At 40.5% G+C, this 15,152-nt stretch overlaps 1 protein-coding gene across 6 annotated transcripts in view; it reads left to right on the plus strand.

Moving 5' to 3' along the window:
- NSF (N-ethylmaleimide sensitive factor, vesicle fusing ATPase) overlaps window positions 1-15,152 on the plus strand; it is an 82,156-nt gene that overhangs the window by 46,718 nt on the left and 20,286 nt on the right. For all 6 annotated transcript variants that reach the window (XM_072885925.1, XM_072885922.1, XM_072885924.1 and 3 more), the window contains 7 exons: window positions 344-543; window positions 2,428-2,593; window positions 3,147-3,221; window positions 6,823-7,010; window positions 11,463-11,558; window positions 12,195-12,351; window positions 14,096-14,229. In XM_072885925.1, the coding sequence (XP_072742026.1) occupies window positions 344-543; window positions 2,428-2,593; window positions 3,147-3,221; window positions 6,823-7,010; window positions 11,463-11,558; window positions 12,195-12,351; window positions 14,096-14,229 (1,016 nt within the window). The remainder of the gene's footprint in view (window positions 1-343; window positions 544-2,427; window positions 2,594-3,146; window positions 3,222-6,822; window positions 7,011-11,462; window positions 11,559-12,194; window positions 12,352-14,095; window positions 14,230-15,152) is intronic.

Below are 15,152 nucleotides of genomic sequence, written 5' to 3' on the forward strand. Positions count from 1 at the left end.
TTACCAAGTGATCTCTGTTGCTTTGTATTACTAACCAGAAGTTATAATTCAGGCTTTCAGTCCTTAGCTATTAACTTAGCATGCCTAATGCATGGGAGAGCATATGTGCTGTTCTGTGGGTTATTTTTCCTGGCCGTTGCCAGATCATTGGAACGACTCTGATCCAGTCTGGCAATTCTGTGTTTGAATTTCACTGCTAAAGGCACCGAGCAGAGCTAAGGCTGATGCACATCTCTGCCAGATCCCTGTAAAAGCACCCCTCCTGTAAGCAGCAATTCCCTCTCTACTGTATTGCTGTTTCCATCGTAAGCCTGCTTTCTAAACTTGTTCTCTCTTGTTCTAGGTTGCAAGCATGTGAAAGGCATTCTCTTGTACGGACCTCCAGGCTGTGGTAAAACACTTATGGCGAGACAGATTGGCAAGATGCTGAATGCCAGAGAACCAAAGGTGGTCAATGGTCCAGAAATCCTCAATAAATATGTGGGCGAATCTGAGGCCAACATCCGCAAGCTGTTTGCTGATGCAGAAGAAGAACAAAGAAGGGTAATGCAAACATAGATAAATAGCATGGTCAGTATGAATGTGCCTAAAGAATGACCGGAAAGGAGGTTTATAATCAGAAAATTGCTGCTTGCATTAAAAGACTGAGTCACTGCTTAGCTTGTGATTATAGTTATTCCTTGCAAGTCACTGAATATTAGTGTTCTACAGATTCACACAATGTCAGTTGAAAAAATAATCTTAGAACCTGAGAAGGTAGCTGGTCTTTTAGCTAGCTATGCTGAAGATGGACAGTTTGTTTAAATTCCATGCAGAGTTATTTTAAAGTAATGTAGTAGGGCCCATTCTGCTCTGCTTTGCATTATGTGGTGTGTCACCTGCTCAGAAAGTGCTTAAAAGTAGGATTGTAAAAATTTTGCTCTGTTTTTTTATTTTCTCTTTTTTTTGTGGGGGAGACATAATTAATCTATTTGGATTTTTGCTGCTAAATACAGGTGGCACATAACATAGGATGAATTTCAAATAAGCTTTAATGGTTTCAGGTTTTTGGGTTACAGGCTTATTAGTATATTATAATCCTTGAAGTGTTATAATCGATACATGATTAATTTTTGTCAGCAGAAAACTAATGGATGAGAATAGTGTCTCAAAACTAGAGAGTATAGATCTTTGAAACTGGAGGTGGAGATAAAGATTCTGTTTTTTCCAAACTTGTTTTTTTTATCCATTACTTTAGCTGGCTATCAAAAGCCCAATCTTTAGTTTGAAGGTGTAAACACTTATTTAATGTGTGCTATGGTAATTTTTCTCTCCTGTGGATCACTTTAATCTTGATGAGATTTTCTGGTAAAGAAAATACAATTTCAGGCAAGTCACAATTAAATATAGGGAAGTCTCTTAAGAAGACACTAGCGAAGGACATTGTATCCCTTTAATTTTATTTGCACCTAACAAGACTGCAGATTTTGCTAGTGGCTTAAAATCTTTTAATTTTCTTCCGCAAAAGATTTATTAATCAATAAGTCAGCTTTGCATGGTAACCCATACCGATGTAAACAATCTCTTTCTCTCTGGTTGTTGCAATATAACTGAAAGCTGTGAGCTTCTTTTCCTTTGCAATAACACACCTGTTAAAATAGACTTTATATTGGCTGGAGGGGATGGTCCTGATGACAAGTTGCGAGATTAAAAAGGTCTCGAAAAGGTTGGTATTGTAATGACTTGTGTCTGGGGCAGACTGCCAGTGACAGCACATTTACCCAGTGTTAACATGGTCTCCACTGTCCACAAAAGGGGTTTTAGAGGTGGAATTTGAAGGGAAAAAGCTTCATAATACGGTCACAGAAAGTATCCTGTTCTCTTACCAGCTGCAACTGCTTCACCTTTGAGTGAACCTGGAAATAAGCAGTTCTGTTCCTGATTGGCACTGGACGAATGGACTCCTTAAAAATATTAAGAACAAAGCTACTCTGGCAAGCTGTATATTTACTAGCTTTAGTACAACCTGGGGTATTTCCCACATTGGGTGCATCCCTCCACAGATGTGCTTTGTTCTCTGTCTCCCTTTCAGAGGGCTTTCCCAGATACTGAATACTGTGACCCTTTGTCTGAGCTGTGTGTTCCAGCTTTGGGCTTGTGCTTTTCTTGTTCAGTCTAGTCCTCTTCCTTGAAACACTGCTTCTCTTACCAGTGTCAGCTGTGAAGTCTTATGTTTGGGCAAAGCCCACCAACCACCCCATTTTGGAGGATGGCAAGATGTTATTCTGGAAAGGGGTCTCATACATACATAACATGTGATATGAAAAACACTTGGAGGTATCAATGTTCTGTATCTCTGTGGCTGAGCTTGTTGAGAAATTACTGTTTGGTTTGGATTGCTTTCAGTGATGACATGTGGCATTCCTGACATGTTTTTCTCTCCAATAGCTTGGAGCTAACAGCGGCGTGCATATCATCATTTTTGATGAGATTGATGCAATCTGCAAGCAGAGAGGAAGCATGGCGGGTAGCACTGGAGTCCATGATACTGTTGTAAACCAGTTGCTGTCTAAAATTGATGGAGTAGAGCAGCTCAATAACATCCTAGTGATTGGTATGATGGTGCTTACTTTCTCTGTTATGGGGTCTGGTTGAAAACTGCTGGTATTTTGCTCGCTGCAGGTCAACTGAGTTATTGTTACTGGTATGGGATATGTTTGGACTAATTCAAACTGAATGACTGCTATTTAACAAGCATCAGTAGCAGATTTAAAGAGAGGTGGTGTTGTAATGGGCTGATATTGAGGCTTTCAACAATTTCCTCCTTTAGCTTTTGATAACAAGTGTTTCACAGTTTAAGAAAACTTGCAAGGAATTATATGCATTCATGTATTGGCATACGAAGGAGTGGGGCTTCTCTAGCTGTGTTGTCTAGTTGTTCTGATGCCAGGAGCCCTGCAGATATAGTCACAGATACAGGTTTGATCCCTATTGCCCTGACTCTACTTCAGGGTGTGATTTTTCCAATATTTCTGGAGACTCGTATCTTTTGTCTTTTCTTGAGACTCTTTGAGGTATCTTCTTATCTCTATGGGCTGTATTCAGGAGTTGGAAACCCACTTAGTAAGCTCAGATAATGCTGATTTTGTTTTTAACTTTGAATTTAGGAATGACCAACAGACCTGACCTGATTGATGAGGCTCTGCTGAGACCGGGGAGATTGGAGGTGAAAATGGAGATTGGTAAGCAAGCTAGCATATCGCAATATATAAGCTCACATGTACTTAAATAGTAAAGCAAATATGTATCATAGTGTGAACAATTAACCAGGATGGCATAGGTGCTAAACTTCATGCAGCTCCCTCCATAATATTACCTGTAAATTTAATCAACCAATTAAAATGCCATTTTAGACTTACCTACTGATAAGCCATTGACCTGATATCCGTTTCTGTCCAGCACAATGGATAGATACGGGCAGACAGGACTCTGAACCTCTTGCATGAACGAAAGGAGCCAAGTAATGGCACCAGATCATTCCTAGGTGGAAATTGTGGAACTGTTGAACTTGGAGAGCAGGCAAGTACGGTGTGTGAGCAATTATTGACTTGGAGGAAGTGCAGATCATTTTATTTTCATGAAGTGATAATGGTGACTTTCATTGCAGGAACTGCAAATGTTAAATAGCATTGGCTATTGGTTTCTGAAATCAGTAGGTCTGGATTACTTGCATCAACAGAACTAAAAGTGGGCCATAGAGCTCTGTTAGCCATTTATTCTAGTGAGCCGGAAAAGAATGCTATTTGTCAGTAACTTAAAAGGGACTTTTGTAATTGTACACATCTGCCTGACACCAATGCAGATTAAATAATGGAATATCTGATAATGTAGGATTTATTAAGAAATTAAAGCCAGATCCTCTCAGATTCATGAAAACAAATCTCTGACTTTGCATTTGAGATCAGAAGTTGGATCAGTAAAGATCATGGTGGAGTCTAAAGGGTGACTAGACTGTGGTGCTCACTTCTGAGGTTAACAATTCACAGAAGAATGTTTGAATAGAGAATAGCCTGGGACTGATTAAAAGCTTAATGATCCTGTCTTGCAGTGAGAAACTCAAATTGGTTGCGATCTGTGTTTAATTTAAAGATTGGAAATGCAGTTTCAGATGTGTAGTTTGGAAGAGCTCATAAAACATTTTCCCCTAACCTTCCAAAATATTTTCTGTGCTCTGAGCTAGGCACCTACTACTGTAAAGGTAAAAATCCTCAAACTGTAGTGAGTCACAAAAAAGGAACAGGCAAGGCCATGAGTATTAATATGGTCTGTTTCCTTTCAATTGCAGAAAATCAGATGAAAATGTCCATATAACCCTAAAAATCATATGATATCATACTAGAGTGGCAGGCAAAATTGTAATTGTCTATGCTGGTCTGAACTGTGGGGAAACTCTTGAAATCTGATCTATCAGTGTAATCTTAAGAGCTTGCTGGGGATTTTGTCTCTCATCCTTAAAGGGTAACTCACTCTTTGAAAGAGCCAGAAACAGGAAAGAGTTTTTGTGACAGCTGAAAAGGAAAGATTTTTGGCAAAAGAAGGAATGAGGAAATGAAGCTGATGAATACTGAGACAGCCGCAGAGGTAACCTGGGCAATGAACTGATGCTGATGCTCCAGAGCTAATGCTGTCCTTGAGTACTGTAGGAAACCGTTTATATCAGGCATTACTGTGCATGTAGCTCATGCAAGAGTGAGGACTAGAGATTCAACTAGAGCACTAGCTGTGGAGCAGAGAGCATGGATGGTTTCAAATATGCTGGAGACTTAAGAGACTAATACATTTGTTAGGTGCAGGAAGAAATGTTGAAAGTGCCTGTTCCTGGTAAAGTACACAAAAAAGGAAAATTGGGAAAAGAAGCATATAGCAGTACATAGAGAATTATTAGAAGTCAGGCTGATGAATAGTAATGAGAGAGAATTAGCATTGGCAAAAACTGTAGCCAGATACAGTCTTTACAAACTAACACAGCTACAAGAAATTGAAGGCAAGACTCAATAAAGAAAGTGTGTTTTAGGGACAAAGAAGTGTAGCCACAATGACAGTCGCCTTTGAACAATCTCATACTTGAAAACAAGTGCCTGGTAGCAGCTGTTATTAGTAAGCCCAGGTGAGATTGATTGTATTGCAGGTGTAGCACTTGCATCTTTAGTTGACAAAAGTTAATTAAATTACATAAATTCCAGTGACTGTCCTATTCCTAGGGACATCCCTAGAATAAATTATCAGATGATAAGGACTATGCACATTTTAAAATGTCTTTTTCACATACCCTCAGCACAAATACTAATCAGTGCAAATTATCAGATCCTTTTAATAAAGGTTGTGAAGGTATGTTGGAAAGTGAGCTAAGAACAGCATGGTTTTACCAAGACGATGATGTGCCAGACTGACTTGTTATGCTTTCTTTTACAAAAAGGCTTTTCTGTATCTTCCATTATATGCATTTTAGAAGGGACTTGCTAAGGTGCAAACTGGGAAATTATAACCTCAATTGGAGAAAATGAACATTGTATGAGAATGGTATGGGCCAGGTGAAGAATAAAGTCAAGACCCTGAATTTTAGGAGAGCAGACTTTCAGTTGATTAAGTAATTAGTGGATGGGACCCCCTGGGAAACTGCCCTCAGGCAAAGGAGCAGAACAGAGCTGGCAGCTCTTGAAGGACATTTTTCTTAGCACACAAGAGCTCTTGATTCCCATGTGTAAGAATTTGGGCAACAAAGGCAGGAGACCAACATGGCTCAGTAAGGACCTCCTGGTCAAACTAAAGTACAAGAAGGAAATGCACAGGCAGTGGAACCAGGGACATGTATCCTGGGAAGAATATAGGGAGACTGCCTGGATGTGTAGGGATGGGATCAGGAAAGCTAAGGCACAGTTGGAACTGCATTTGGCAAGGGATGCAAAGAATAATAAGAAGGGCTTCTAAAGGTGCATTGGTCAGAAAAGGAAGATTAAAGAAAATGTACACGCTCTGGAGTGGGTCCAGAGGAGGCCACGAAAATGGTCAGAGGGGTGGAACATCTCTCCTGTGAAGAAAGGCTGAGAGAGTTGGGGTTGTTCAGCCTGGAGAAGAGAAGGGTCCAGGAAGACCTTATTGCAGCCCTTCAGTACTTAAAGGGGGCCTGTAAGAAAGATGGAGAGAGACTTTTTACCAGGGCCTGTAGTGACAGGACAAAGGGTAACGGTTTTAAACTGAAAAAGGGTAGGTTTAGATTGGACATAAGGAAGAAATGTAGAATGAGGATGGTGAGACACAGGACCAGGTTGCCCAGAGAAGTTGTGGCTGCCCCATCATTGGAAGTGTGCAAAGTCAGGTTGGACGGGGCTTTGAGCAACCTGATCTAGTGACAGATGTCCCTGTCTGTGGCACGGGGTGGACTAGATCTTTAAAGTTCCCTTCTGACCCAAACTATTCTATGATAATGATAAGGTGGGAACTGGGTTTAGGGATGCCAAGGGACGGACCAGATTGCCTTTGTGTAAGGTGAATTCCTAATATGGAAGCCTGAGAGCAACCAACTTGGAGGAACATTGAGGAAAGAAACTAAACATTACACTTTTTCTCTCTAGTTTGGTGATCATGCTAATCAGTTTGCTGAAGGCAGTTAGTGTAGTTGAATGTTCTCAAACAAAAAGCGTTGTCAAATATTCTACTTGTAAGAATGAATTGCTCATGGTGAGAAAGAGCCTTTGGAGGTAGGACCATTGAGGAGAGGGAAAGGCTTTGCTGCAGTTGCTGTGCCGAGGCCTTGAATGACATGTGCTCTGTTTAAAATCTCAGGCTTGCCGGATGAGAAGGGTCGATTTCAGATCCTTCATATACACACAGTACGGATGCGGGAACACCAGCTGCTGGCTGAAGATGTGGACATTGCAGAACTGGCAGTTGAGACTAAAAACTTCAGTGGTGCTGAATTAGAAGGTTTAGTTCGAGCTGCTCAGTCTACTGCTATGAACAGACACATTAAGGTCAGTCCTGTCATCTCTCACTGGGGCAAAAAAAGGGAAAATAATTATGTTTGGAGTCTCTTCTTGCATGTTTACTTCCAAATGAGTAATGGCATCTCAGCATACCTTAGGAGATGAAATTCATACAGACACCACCTTTTCACTGTGCTTTTACATGGTTCTGAATTACCTCTTTCACATCCTGACTTCCAAGTGGCTCTTGCATAGCTCAGTGGGAATGGAAGGTGATTGTTTGTCAATGTATTTTGATAAAGGCTGAAAGGAAAGTCTTGAGCTCAGTTTATGGATTGGACCCAGGAGACAAGAGGTGGAAGTGAGAACAGCCAGTCATATGGGAGGGATCTGTGCTGGAGTCTGTGCAGCTCAATATATTCATAAATGATCTGTGAAGAGGGGGGAAAAGCAAGGTTACAAGCTCATAGCTGTTTTGTGGTCATAAAGATGAAGGCCACCTATGGAAAAATGCAGAAGGCATTTGAAATAGTGTGAGGGTACAAGATGTCAGTGAATTTAAGTGTACACTGGGGAGAGAAAATTCAAAAAGGTATAGGCAGTGATAGGGACTGGCCTGAGCATTACTGGGGGTCAAGTTCTTGGCGTTATAATAGTCTTGAAATATCAGCTCAGTCCTTATCAGTGAAAAAAGCAAATGCAACATTAGAATTTACTAGGAGTATACAGAGCAAAAGTGAGGCTGTGATTATGCCATAGATAAAACCCCTGGTATATTGGAATCTGTGCAGTCCTGGGACAACCCACTTTGAAAAGGTTATGGTAGAACTAGAATATGGGAAGGTCAGAGGTAAAGGAGTGTTTTCATTGGAAGAATGGTTAGACTAGGATTTCTCAGCCTGAAAAAAATATGGTGAAGGTTATGAAAAGTATGTGAAATCATGAGTGGATTGGAATTGGTGAATGGGGAATGATTGTTTACTCTTTCCTAATACAAAAACTCGGAGAACAGCAAACAATACCAGCAGGGCCATGCTCCAAGCAAAGAAAAGGAGGTGTGCATTGTGTGAAGAAGTATTTAAGCTGTAGAAGGAATCTTGCTCCAAGATGTCACTGATGCTAAAATCTTGGTTGAATTCAGAAGGGGCTTGTATAATGTCTTCCATTTCAAATAAGGAACTCACTTGATGATCATCTCGGTGTGCATAGAGATTTATAATGTTCTTGGCTCTCTCCCTTCTAGAGCAACACTGCCTTGCTTTCTTAATGTTTGGTGATTATAGGAGGTCAGTGTATCTTTAACTAGAAAAGAATTAAGGACCATGAAATGTCAGGTTATATTAATCCAGATGCAAAACACAGTATTCGACGGTGTTGAAATACGAGATGATTAGTTTGTGAAGAAGGAGGCTGAAAGATGCAGCCCCTTTGCTCTAGTGGCCAAGGATTGCTGTGAATTACTGCAGAGAGAAGCCTTTGACATCAGTTCCACAGCACTGGTATATTTTTAAGTAAAAAGTCAGTTCAGCCGCGAATATGAGGAAAGCAAATCATGCTTTCATTTAAGTGAGAGAAATCATTTGATTGCTTAGACGTTTGTATCTCTTGGGAGCACTCTTTCAAAAGGAAAAATGGCTCTTTCTGCTAATTTTTCTTGTATAGCCATAATACTTGAAAAGTTATTAATCGTTTCCTGTTGCAAAAAACCACAAACATCAACAGCTTCTCATTTTCTTGTGTTCTGTCTCAAAACAAAATCAGCAACTCTGGAGGTATTTTCATCCCTTCACAAGCAAAACATTTTCCTTAAATAATTAATTTTGCTTATAGTTGATGTTTTTTCAGTGCTTGAATTTTGGGTGAGTTTGGGGACCATTAGTGTTTTGATATATTCTCTGTTGTGCCAAAATGTCACAGTGGGAGAAAAGAAAATGACAATGCATAAATGTAAAAGAGCAGTCCCCTCCTTTAGGTTGGTATGTGATTGACATCTTAATAATAATGTATGTCTCTTCCAAACGTGAAGTGGCCACGCTTTGTTTTTCTTTTCAAACACTTTGACGTAGTATTTTTGGATAATCTTATTGTTTATTCTGAAGATGTCTTCAGCCAAATGATGCACTAAGGTATTTTATTCTCTCCTATGAGTACTGCAAAATGTAAAATATACATCATAGGCCTGACCTAGTTTTCAGAAGCACCTATGAGAAACGAGCACAAATTGAAAATCAAGGGGCATTATTCTTCTGAATCATTTAAACTCTTCTGATAATCTCTCAAAGTGTGTGTGTTAAAAATTAAAACGTATAACTCATTAAAAGCTAGGAAAGAAAGAAAACCCCCTGTTTTTAAGTGTACAAACAACTTCAGGAATATATTAATAGTGTTTCAAGTACTTTCACTTCCCTCTGCAAAGTAGAAGAGTGATCCACCTGTACTAAATATCCACTAGTTTGATATATTTGGCATCCTGTATTTCTGCTTGGTGGGTGTTTTTGTGAGAAGGGACTCTCATTTCAGCTGTCCTCTGGTTATAGTTATTTGTTTGGCACAGTGTTATTGCCCAGTCTGGGTTCCTGAGGTTGCTGTTTAGAGGCTGCATTTGCTACACTACAAAACAAGCATAATGTGCTTATTTTTATTATGACTTTTTCCTTCCCATGCTCAAGTGCACTACTCCTTGTTCTTGTAGATCCTCCTAGTCAGAAGAGAATGTCTCAGAGACATGACTTTGAGGGTAAAAGTTATTTGACTCGTCCATCACCTTGGTCTTAGGTAAAGGTGATAGAGGTTGCTATGCCTTCCAAGAAACTCCTTGAAATCCCACATTTTTACCTTCTGAGCTATCAGATCATGTAGGGCCGTTACACTCTCAGGTAGAAGCACGTGGTGTTGTAAGACTTGGGTAACTTTCAATAAAAATTATACTTGTTTTGGAAGCTAGAGAAATTTGTTGTGGTATAATTGGGAAATTCAGAAATTATCAAAAGCCTTTCAAGGCTGCACTTTGGTGGAAAAGAATGAAGATCTTTTGCCCCATCTCTCTGCTACTTAAAAATAGGTTTCTGCCTTACCACTTAACAGTTAGATGAATTGCTTTTCACAGATCAACTTCTGCCCCTCTCTTGTGACTAATCCTTTTTCTGATATCTCCGATTCCACTCAGGATCCTCAGCAGACTGCACCCATAGGATTAGTATGTAATAGCCAGTGTTTGTATGCTGTTGAGTGGAAAAGTTGTTTCAAATCCATTTAATTCCTGATTGCTGCCCAAGGCAATCAATATACTTGCAGATCTACAAATAATCCTAGTAAATGGAGCCGCTCCATATTGTGGAGCTGCAGCCATACTCAGTAATACATGTACAGCTGTCTTTAAAGTCTACAGACATCTGAATAAAGTCTCCAGCTTTAAAGGCTACTCTCAAGTTGTTTTCAAGAATTAAAAACCTCTTCTGGCTCCAGTGTGAGCAGCTTTGGGCCACCTCCTAGTGATACCTCTAGTTGTGATTGAGAAATTATTTACAAGAGAAGATTGCAGTAGTGCTGTCTCTACTGTGTCTTTGCTTCCAGACATTGGCTTTTAAATGTCGCTGGACAGTTTGGGATTGGCAGAAGGCAAAAAGGTGATGCTTTTCATTTAGAAAGGAGTGCAATATGAGCTGAGCTAACTGCAGCTTATTTATACCAAGTAATACCGATAGTGCTACTTCGGGAAGATTCATGGCTTTGGTTGAACTGAAGCAAATAAAGACAAAGCAGAAAGAAATCTAATATTTACGAATCCCCTTAAACACTTTCCTGTACGGAGAGGAAAGTGCATGGTTTGAATAGGAAACGAAAACCTCCTGAAACAGAGGTGTGTGAGTAATTCTTATTTGTGGCTTAGTTGCCAAAGATGGTGTGGGTAGATGCAGAGTTGGGTTAAACCAAACTTTAATTTGTCTTTCTGAAAAAAGTCACACAATGAAGGAGGCTTCATCCCCTTCCCATCCAGCACCCAAAAAGCATAACGAAGAATTTTTTCTACAGCCTCTCCCTACTCTAAAGGGAACCTACATAACTCAAATAACTTTTAGAAATTTAAACTTAGGTGAGATCAGTCCCACACTGGGCACCAGTCTGAGCCTCACTGATACTTGGTTTATGTAGTGAAGGTAGCACAGCAGCAACAAGGATGGTGCAGAGCTTCCATCCTGTTCTTACCTGGAGTGGCTTCTCTGAAGTATGGGGTCATGGCCATACTCTTCATTTCAGCTTTCCACCCAGTGGAGTGGAGCAACTGTTACTTAAAGACTTCATGGGGCTGGCATATGGATGTGGCTCTGTGGAGATGATGATTGCTCCAGTGGTATCCAGCGTATGTCCAACAAATGTCCTGTTAAGAAGCATTTTTCTTATTGACACAGAGGAACTACAGGGTTGGATCCATGGATGGAAGTTGGTAAGGAGTTGTGTGCAGTACTGCTGTACTTCAGTGTCTTTTATTGCCTTTATTAGGCCAGCAACAAAGTGGAAGTGGATATGGAGAAGGCAGAGAGCTTGCGTGTGACAAGAGGAGACTTCTTTGCGTCTTTGGAGAATGATATCAAACCAGTAAGTAGGCACTGTATAGCTCCTGTAATAGTCACTCAGTACAGTTAATGACATGAGGTAGCAACTTCCTTCTGGAATCAGACATGCAATGGTGCACCATGGGCTGACATACTGTGTCCTGTGTTGTAGGAATGGAAGTAGGGAGCCTCTTTCTGCCTGCAGTGCTAAGGCTCTGTTTTGTACCTTTTGTTGCATGCAAGAATCATAAAAAGGAATAGATCAAATAAAGAGAGCAACTTGGAATTGCTTCTCCATGTTGTCTGTACACTGTCCCTTTTAGGCTACTTCAGTTAATGGGTGACAGCTTTAATACGGACTGTAGTAGGAGGTTTAAGCCTCATTTTTGAGAATTGTCTTTAAATGGCATGGATTCAGGACCCATTGGCAACTTGCACTGATTAGAATTTGTTTTGAGGGTGTATGAAAAGATGTTTCTAAATGTGCATGGTCTCCAACAGTGTTCAGTCCTTTGAACTGAAATGTTGCGTGTCGCCACTGGGTCTTCCAGTACTGACTGTCTCAGTTAAGCATCTTCAGAGTCTTGGTCCTGGTCACTTTGGTGATGTTTAATTGTTCCATGTTTTTCTGATGTGATGCAAAATTTCTTGATAAAATAAATGTTCCCTCTCACTACAGGCGTTTGGAACCAACCAGGAAGACTATGCAAGCTACATCATGAATGGTATTATTAAGTGGGGTGATCCAGTAACAAGGGTATTGGATGATGGGGAGCTGCTTGTTCAACAAACTAAGAACAGTGACCGCACTCCTTTGGTTAGCGTTCTTCTAGAAGGTAAATTTAAGAAAAAAATATATATTAAAAACCCCAAGCAACTTCTGTAAACTATTTCTATCAGTTGCCCAAGTGGTCATCTGTTATATCCTGCAACTGTATGTAAAAGAAACACATGGGAGGAAAAGTAGAATTGGTCTTTTTCAGTTTACTTGGGTGTAATTGCTTTAGATATTAAACCTGGCTTCTCAGCCTGAGAGAAATCCTGTTCTTGGACAACGGAGAAGTGAATGTACCCAGTTAATAACCTAAATGTGGATGTTTACAGTGTGAACATCTCTAGTTGAGTTAGTTGTCTAAATTCTCTTTGAAGTCACTGGAGAGCTCATCAGTGTAATTATCTGAGTTCAAACAACAGTTCATCTGGCCACATTTAGGTGTCTGCTGTTAGACAGACGTGGATTGCCCTCTGTCTAGACTGTTACTGACTATGAAGAGTCGAGGAAACTAGTTCCAATATCTATGTTACAGATATTGGAGTATGTTGTGGTTTAGCCCCAGTCAGCAACTAAGCACCACACAGCTGCTCGCTCACTCCCCCGCTTGGTGGGGTGGGGAAGAGAATCAGGAGAGTAGAAGTGAGAAAACTCATGGGTTGAGATAAAGACAGTTTAATAGGTAAAGCAAAAGTGGTGCATGCAAGCAAAGCAAACAAGGAATTCATTCACCACTTCCCATGAACAGGCAGGTGTTCAGCCACCTCCAGGAAAGCAGGGCTCCACCATGTGTAACGGTTACTTGGGAAGACAAACGCCATCACTCTGAACGTCCCCCCCTTCCTTCTTCTTCCCCAGCTTTATATGCTGAGCATGACACCATATGGTCTGGAATAGCCCTTTGGTCAGTTGGGGTCAGCTGTCCCGGCTGTGTCCCCTCCCAACTTCTTGTGCACCCGGCAGAGCATGGGAAGCTGAAGAGTCCTTGACCAGTGTAAACACCACTTAGCAACAGCCAAAACATCAGCGTTTTATCAATATTATTCTCATACTAAAATCCAAAACACAGCACTATACCAGCTACTATAAAGAAAATTAACTCTATCCCAACCAAAACCAGCAGAGTAGAATTTGTTATTTAGCGCTTCCCTTTTTCTTTTCCTGAGGTCAAAAAATGTGGATTACCACTATTGCTTAGCAGTCTGTAGCTTTGAAATTAACCTTGAATAGATCTCCTGAATAATTCTGTGTGCTTGTGGCCAACATATTGCTTGTATGCAATACCTTCTTGCACTCCAAATTGATTTGTATTGGGTGTATAGATTAAGATGTGCCTTTGGTCTCTGTTTGAATTATTCTGGTGTGAATTCAGGCAAATAACAAATTGTCTTTGTCAATATTTACCCGGCATTCTTGCTGTTGACTTGTTTGCCACAGTACCTGCAGAAATCATATTTAGAAGGGGCATAAACATAGTTCACGAAGTTTCTCCAAAATACAAACACATGCTAATTTTGGTGCAGTGGCCAGTCCTACAAAATGTGTGACATCCTCTTTTGTGTTGGTTTCATGGCAAATCAGTCTGCATGTGCTTAAATAGTTGTGTTCATTTCCTTCACCTGGAGGACTGGATTGCACTAGGAGTTAGTGTGTTCTTTCTACAAGTAGAAGAAAAGGTCATTTCAAAATGCAGATACCTCTGCATGAGATTATAAACATGCTTCAAATATCATCCATGCTGAGCCTTACCTGAGCTGTTTTCTCCCTTGTTTTTTCATTACGGATTATTTCATTATCCTTTGTTTCAGGTCCCCCCCACAGTGGGAAGACTGCTTTAGCAGCAAAAATAGCAGAAGAATCCAACTTTCCCTTTATCAAGATCTGTTCTCCTGATAAGATGATTGGATTTTCTGAAACAGCCAAGTGCCAAGCTATGAAGAAGGTAGTTATGCGTCCTACTCTTTTGCTTGATTACAATGCAATTCTATGTTCTCTAGTGGACAGAAAAGTGAATTACCCTTCTGACTGTGTTTTCTGCTCTCTGTAGGTCCTAAATTCCTGTGCATATATGTGTCTATAAAGTCGAATTAATGTTTTTGCGGCACTGACACTAAGTGACTCAGGGAAAATTTCAAGGCTCTGTCCCAATTGGGTCTGATATGTAATCATGACTAACAGTGGAACAGAACACCTGATCTGTGGTGAGCCAGTCTGGAGCTCTGTCTGCAAACATGAAGGCAGGAAGGGCTTAGGGTTGCACTTGGAAAGAATAGGTCCTGCCTGAATGAGACTAGGAACAGTCTTGAGGTGTAATGTTTAGTTAAAGAAGAGTTTTAAGAACTTTGGGAGCAGGGGGAGTGCAAACAAGTTGAACAGCTTAAATAATTTCAAGTAGTCAGGTGGAAGGAGGGAGGTTTCATTTACTGAAGCAAGCTAGCACTTATTCTTCTGGCTGAATGATACTGAATGAAGCATGTTAGTGAAATGTTACTCTAAGATCAGTTTGTTGCAGCATTGCATGGTTTCTAAGAGAAGCGATGTGCTCATAGCTGGAAGCCCAGTTTGTAATTTAGATTCAAAAAGGAACCTTTTGGACTTCACTTGAATCGGTGTATGCTGGAGGTAGGCCTGCAGTACCGCTGATGTCCTTAGTGCTACTTATTGTTGAAATCCAAAGCTTTGCAGGACACTGGTTTGCTGCTCTATAAAGGGTGATGTGGAGGCTCGATCCGTACCTGAGTAGGTCTGTTCTCGCTGCAGTATGCTGTTATGAAAAGTAACCAGTATCCAGCCTGGGTAGAAAAGCTTCATAATTGCATTACAATTGTGGGGGATTTGTGTGTGTATTGTTAATATTATCAGTAT

Source organism: Ciconia boyciana, chromosome 22, assembly GCF_034638445.1.
Source record: "Ciconia boyciana chromosome 22, ASM3463844v1, whole genome shotgun sequence".
In the NCBI taxonomy this organism is placed as follows: domain Eukaryota; kingdom Metazoa; phylum Chordata; class Aves; order Ciconiiformes; family Ciconiidae; genus Ciconia; species Ciconia boyciana.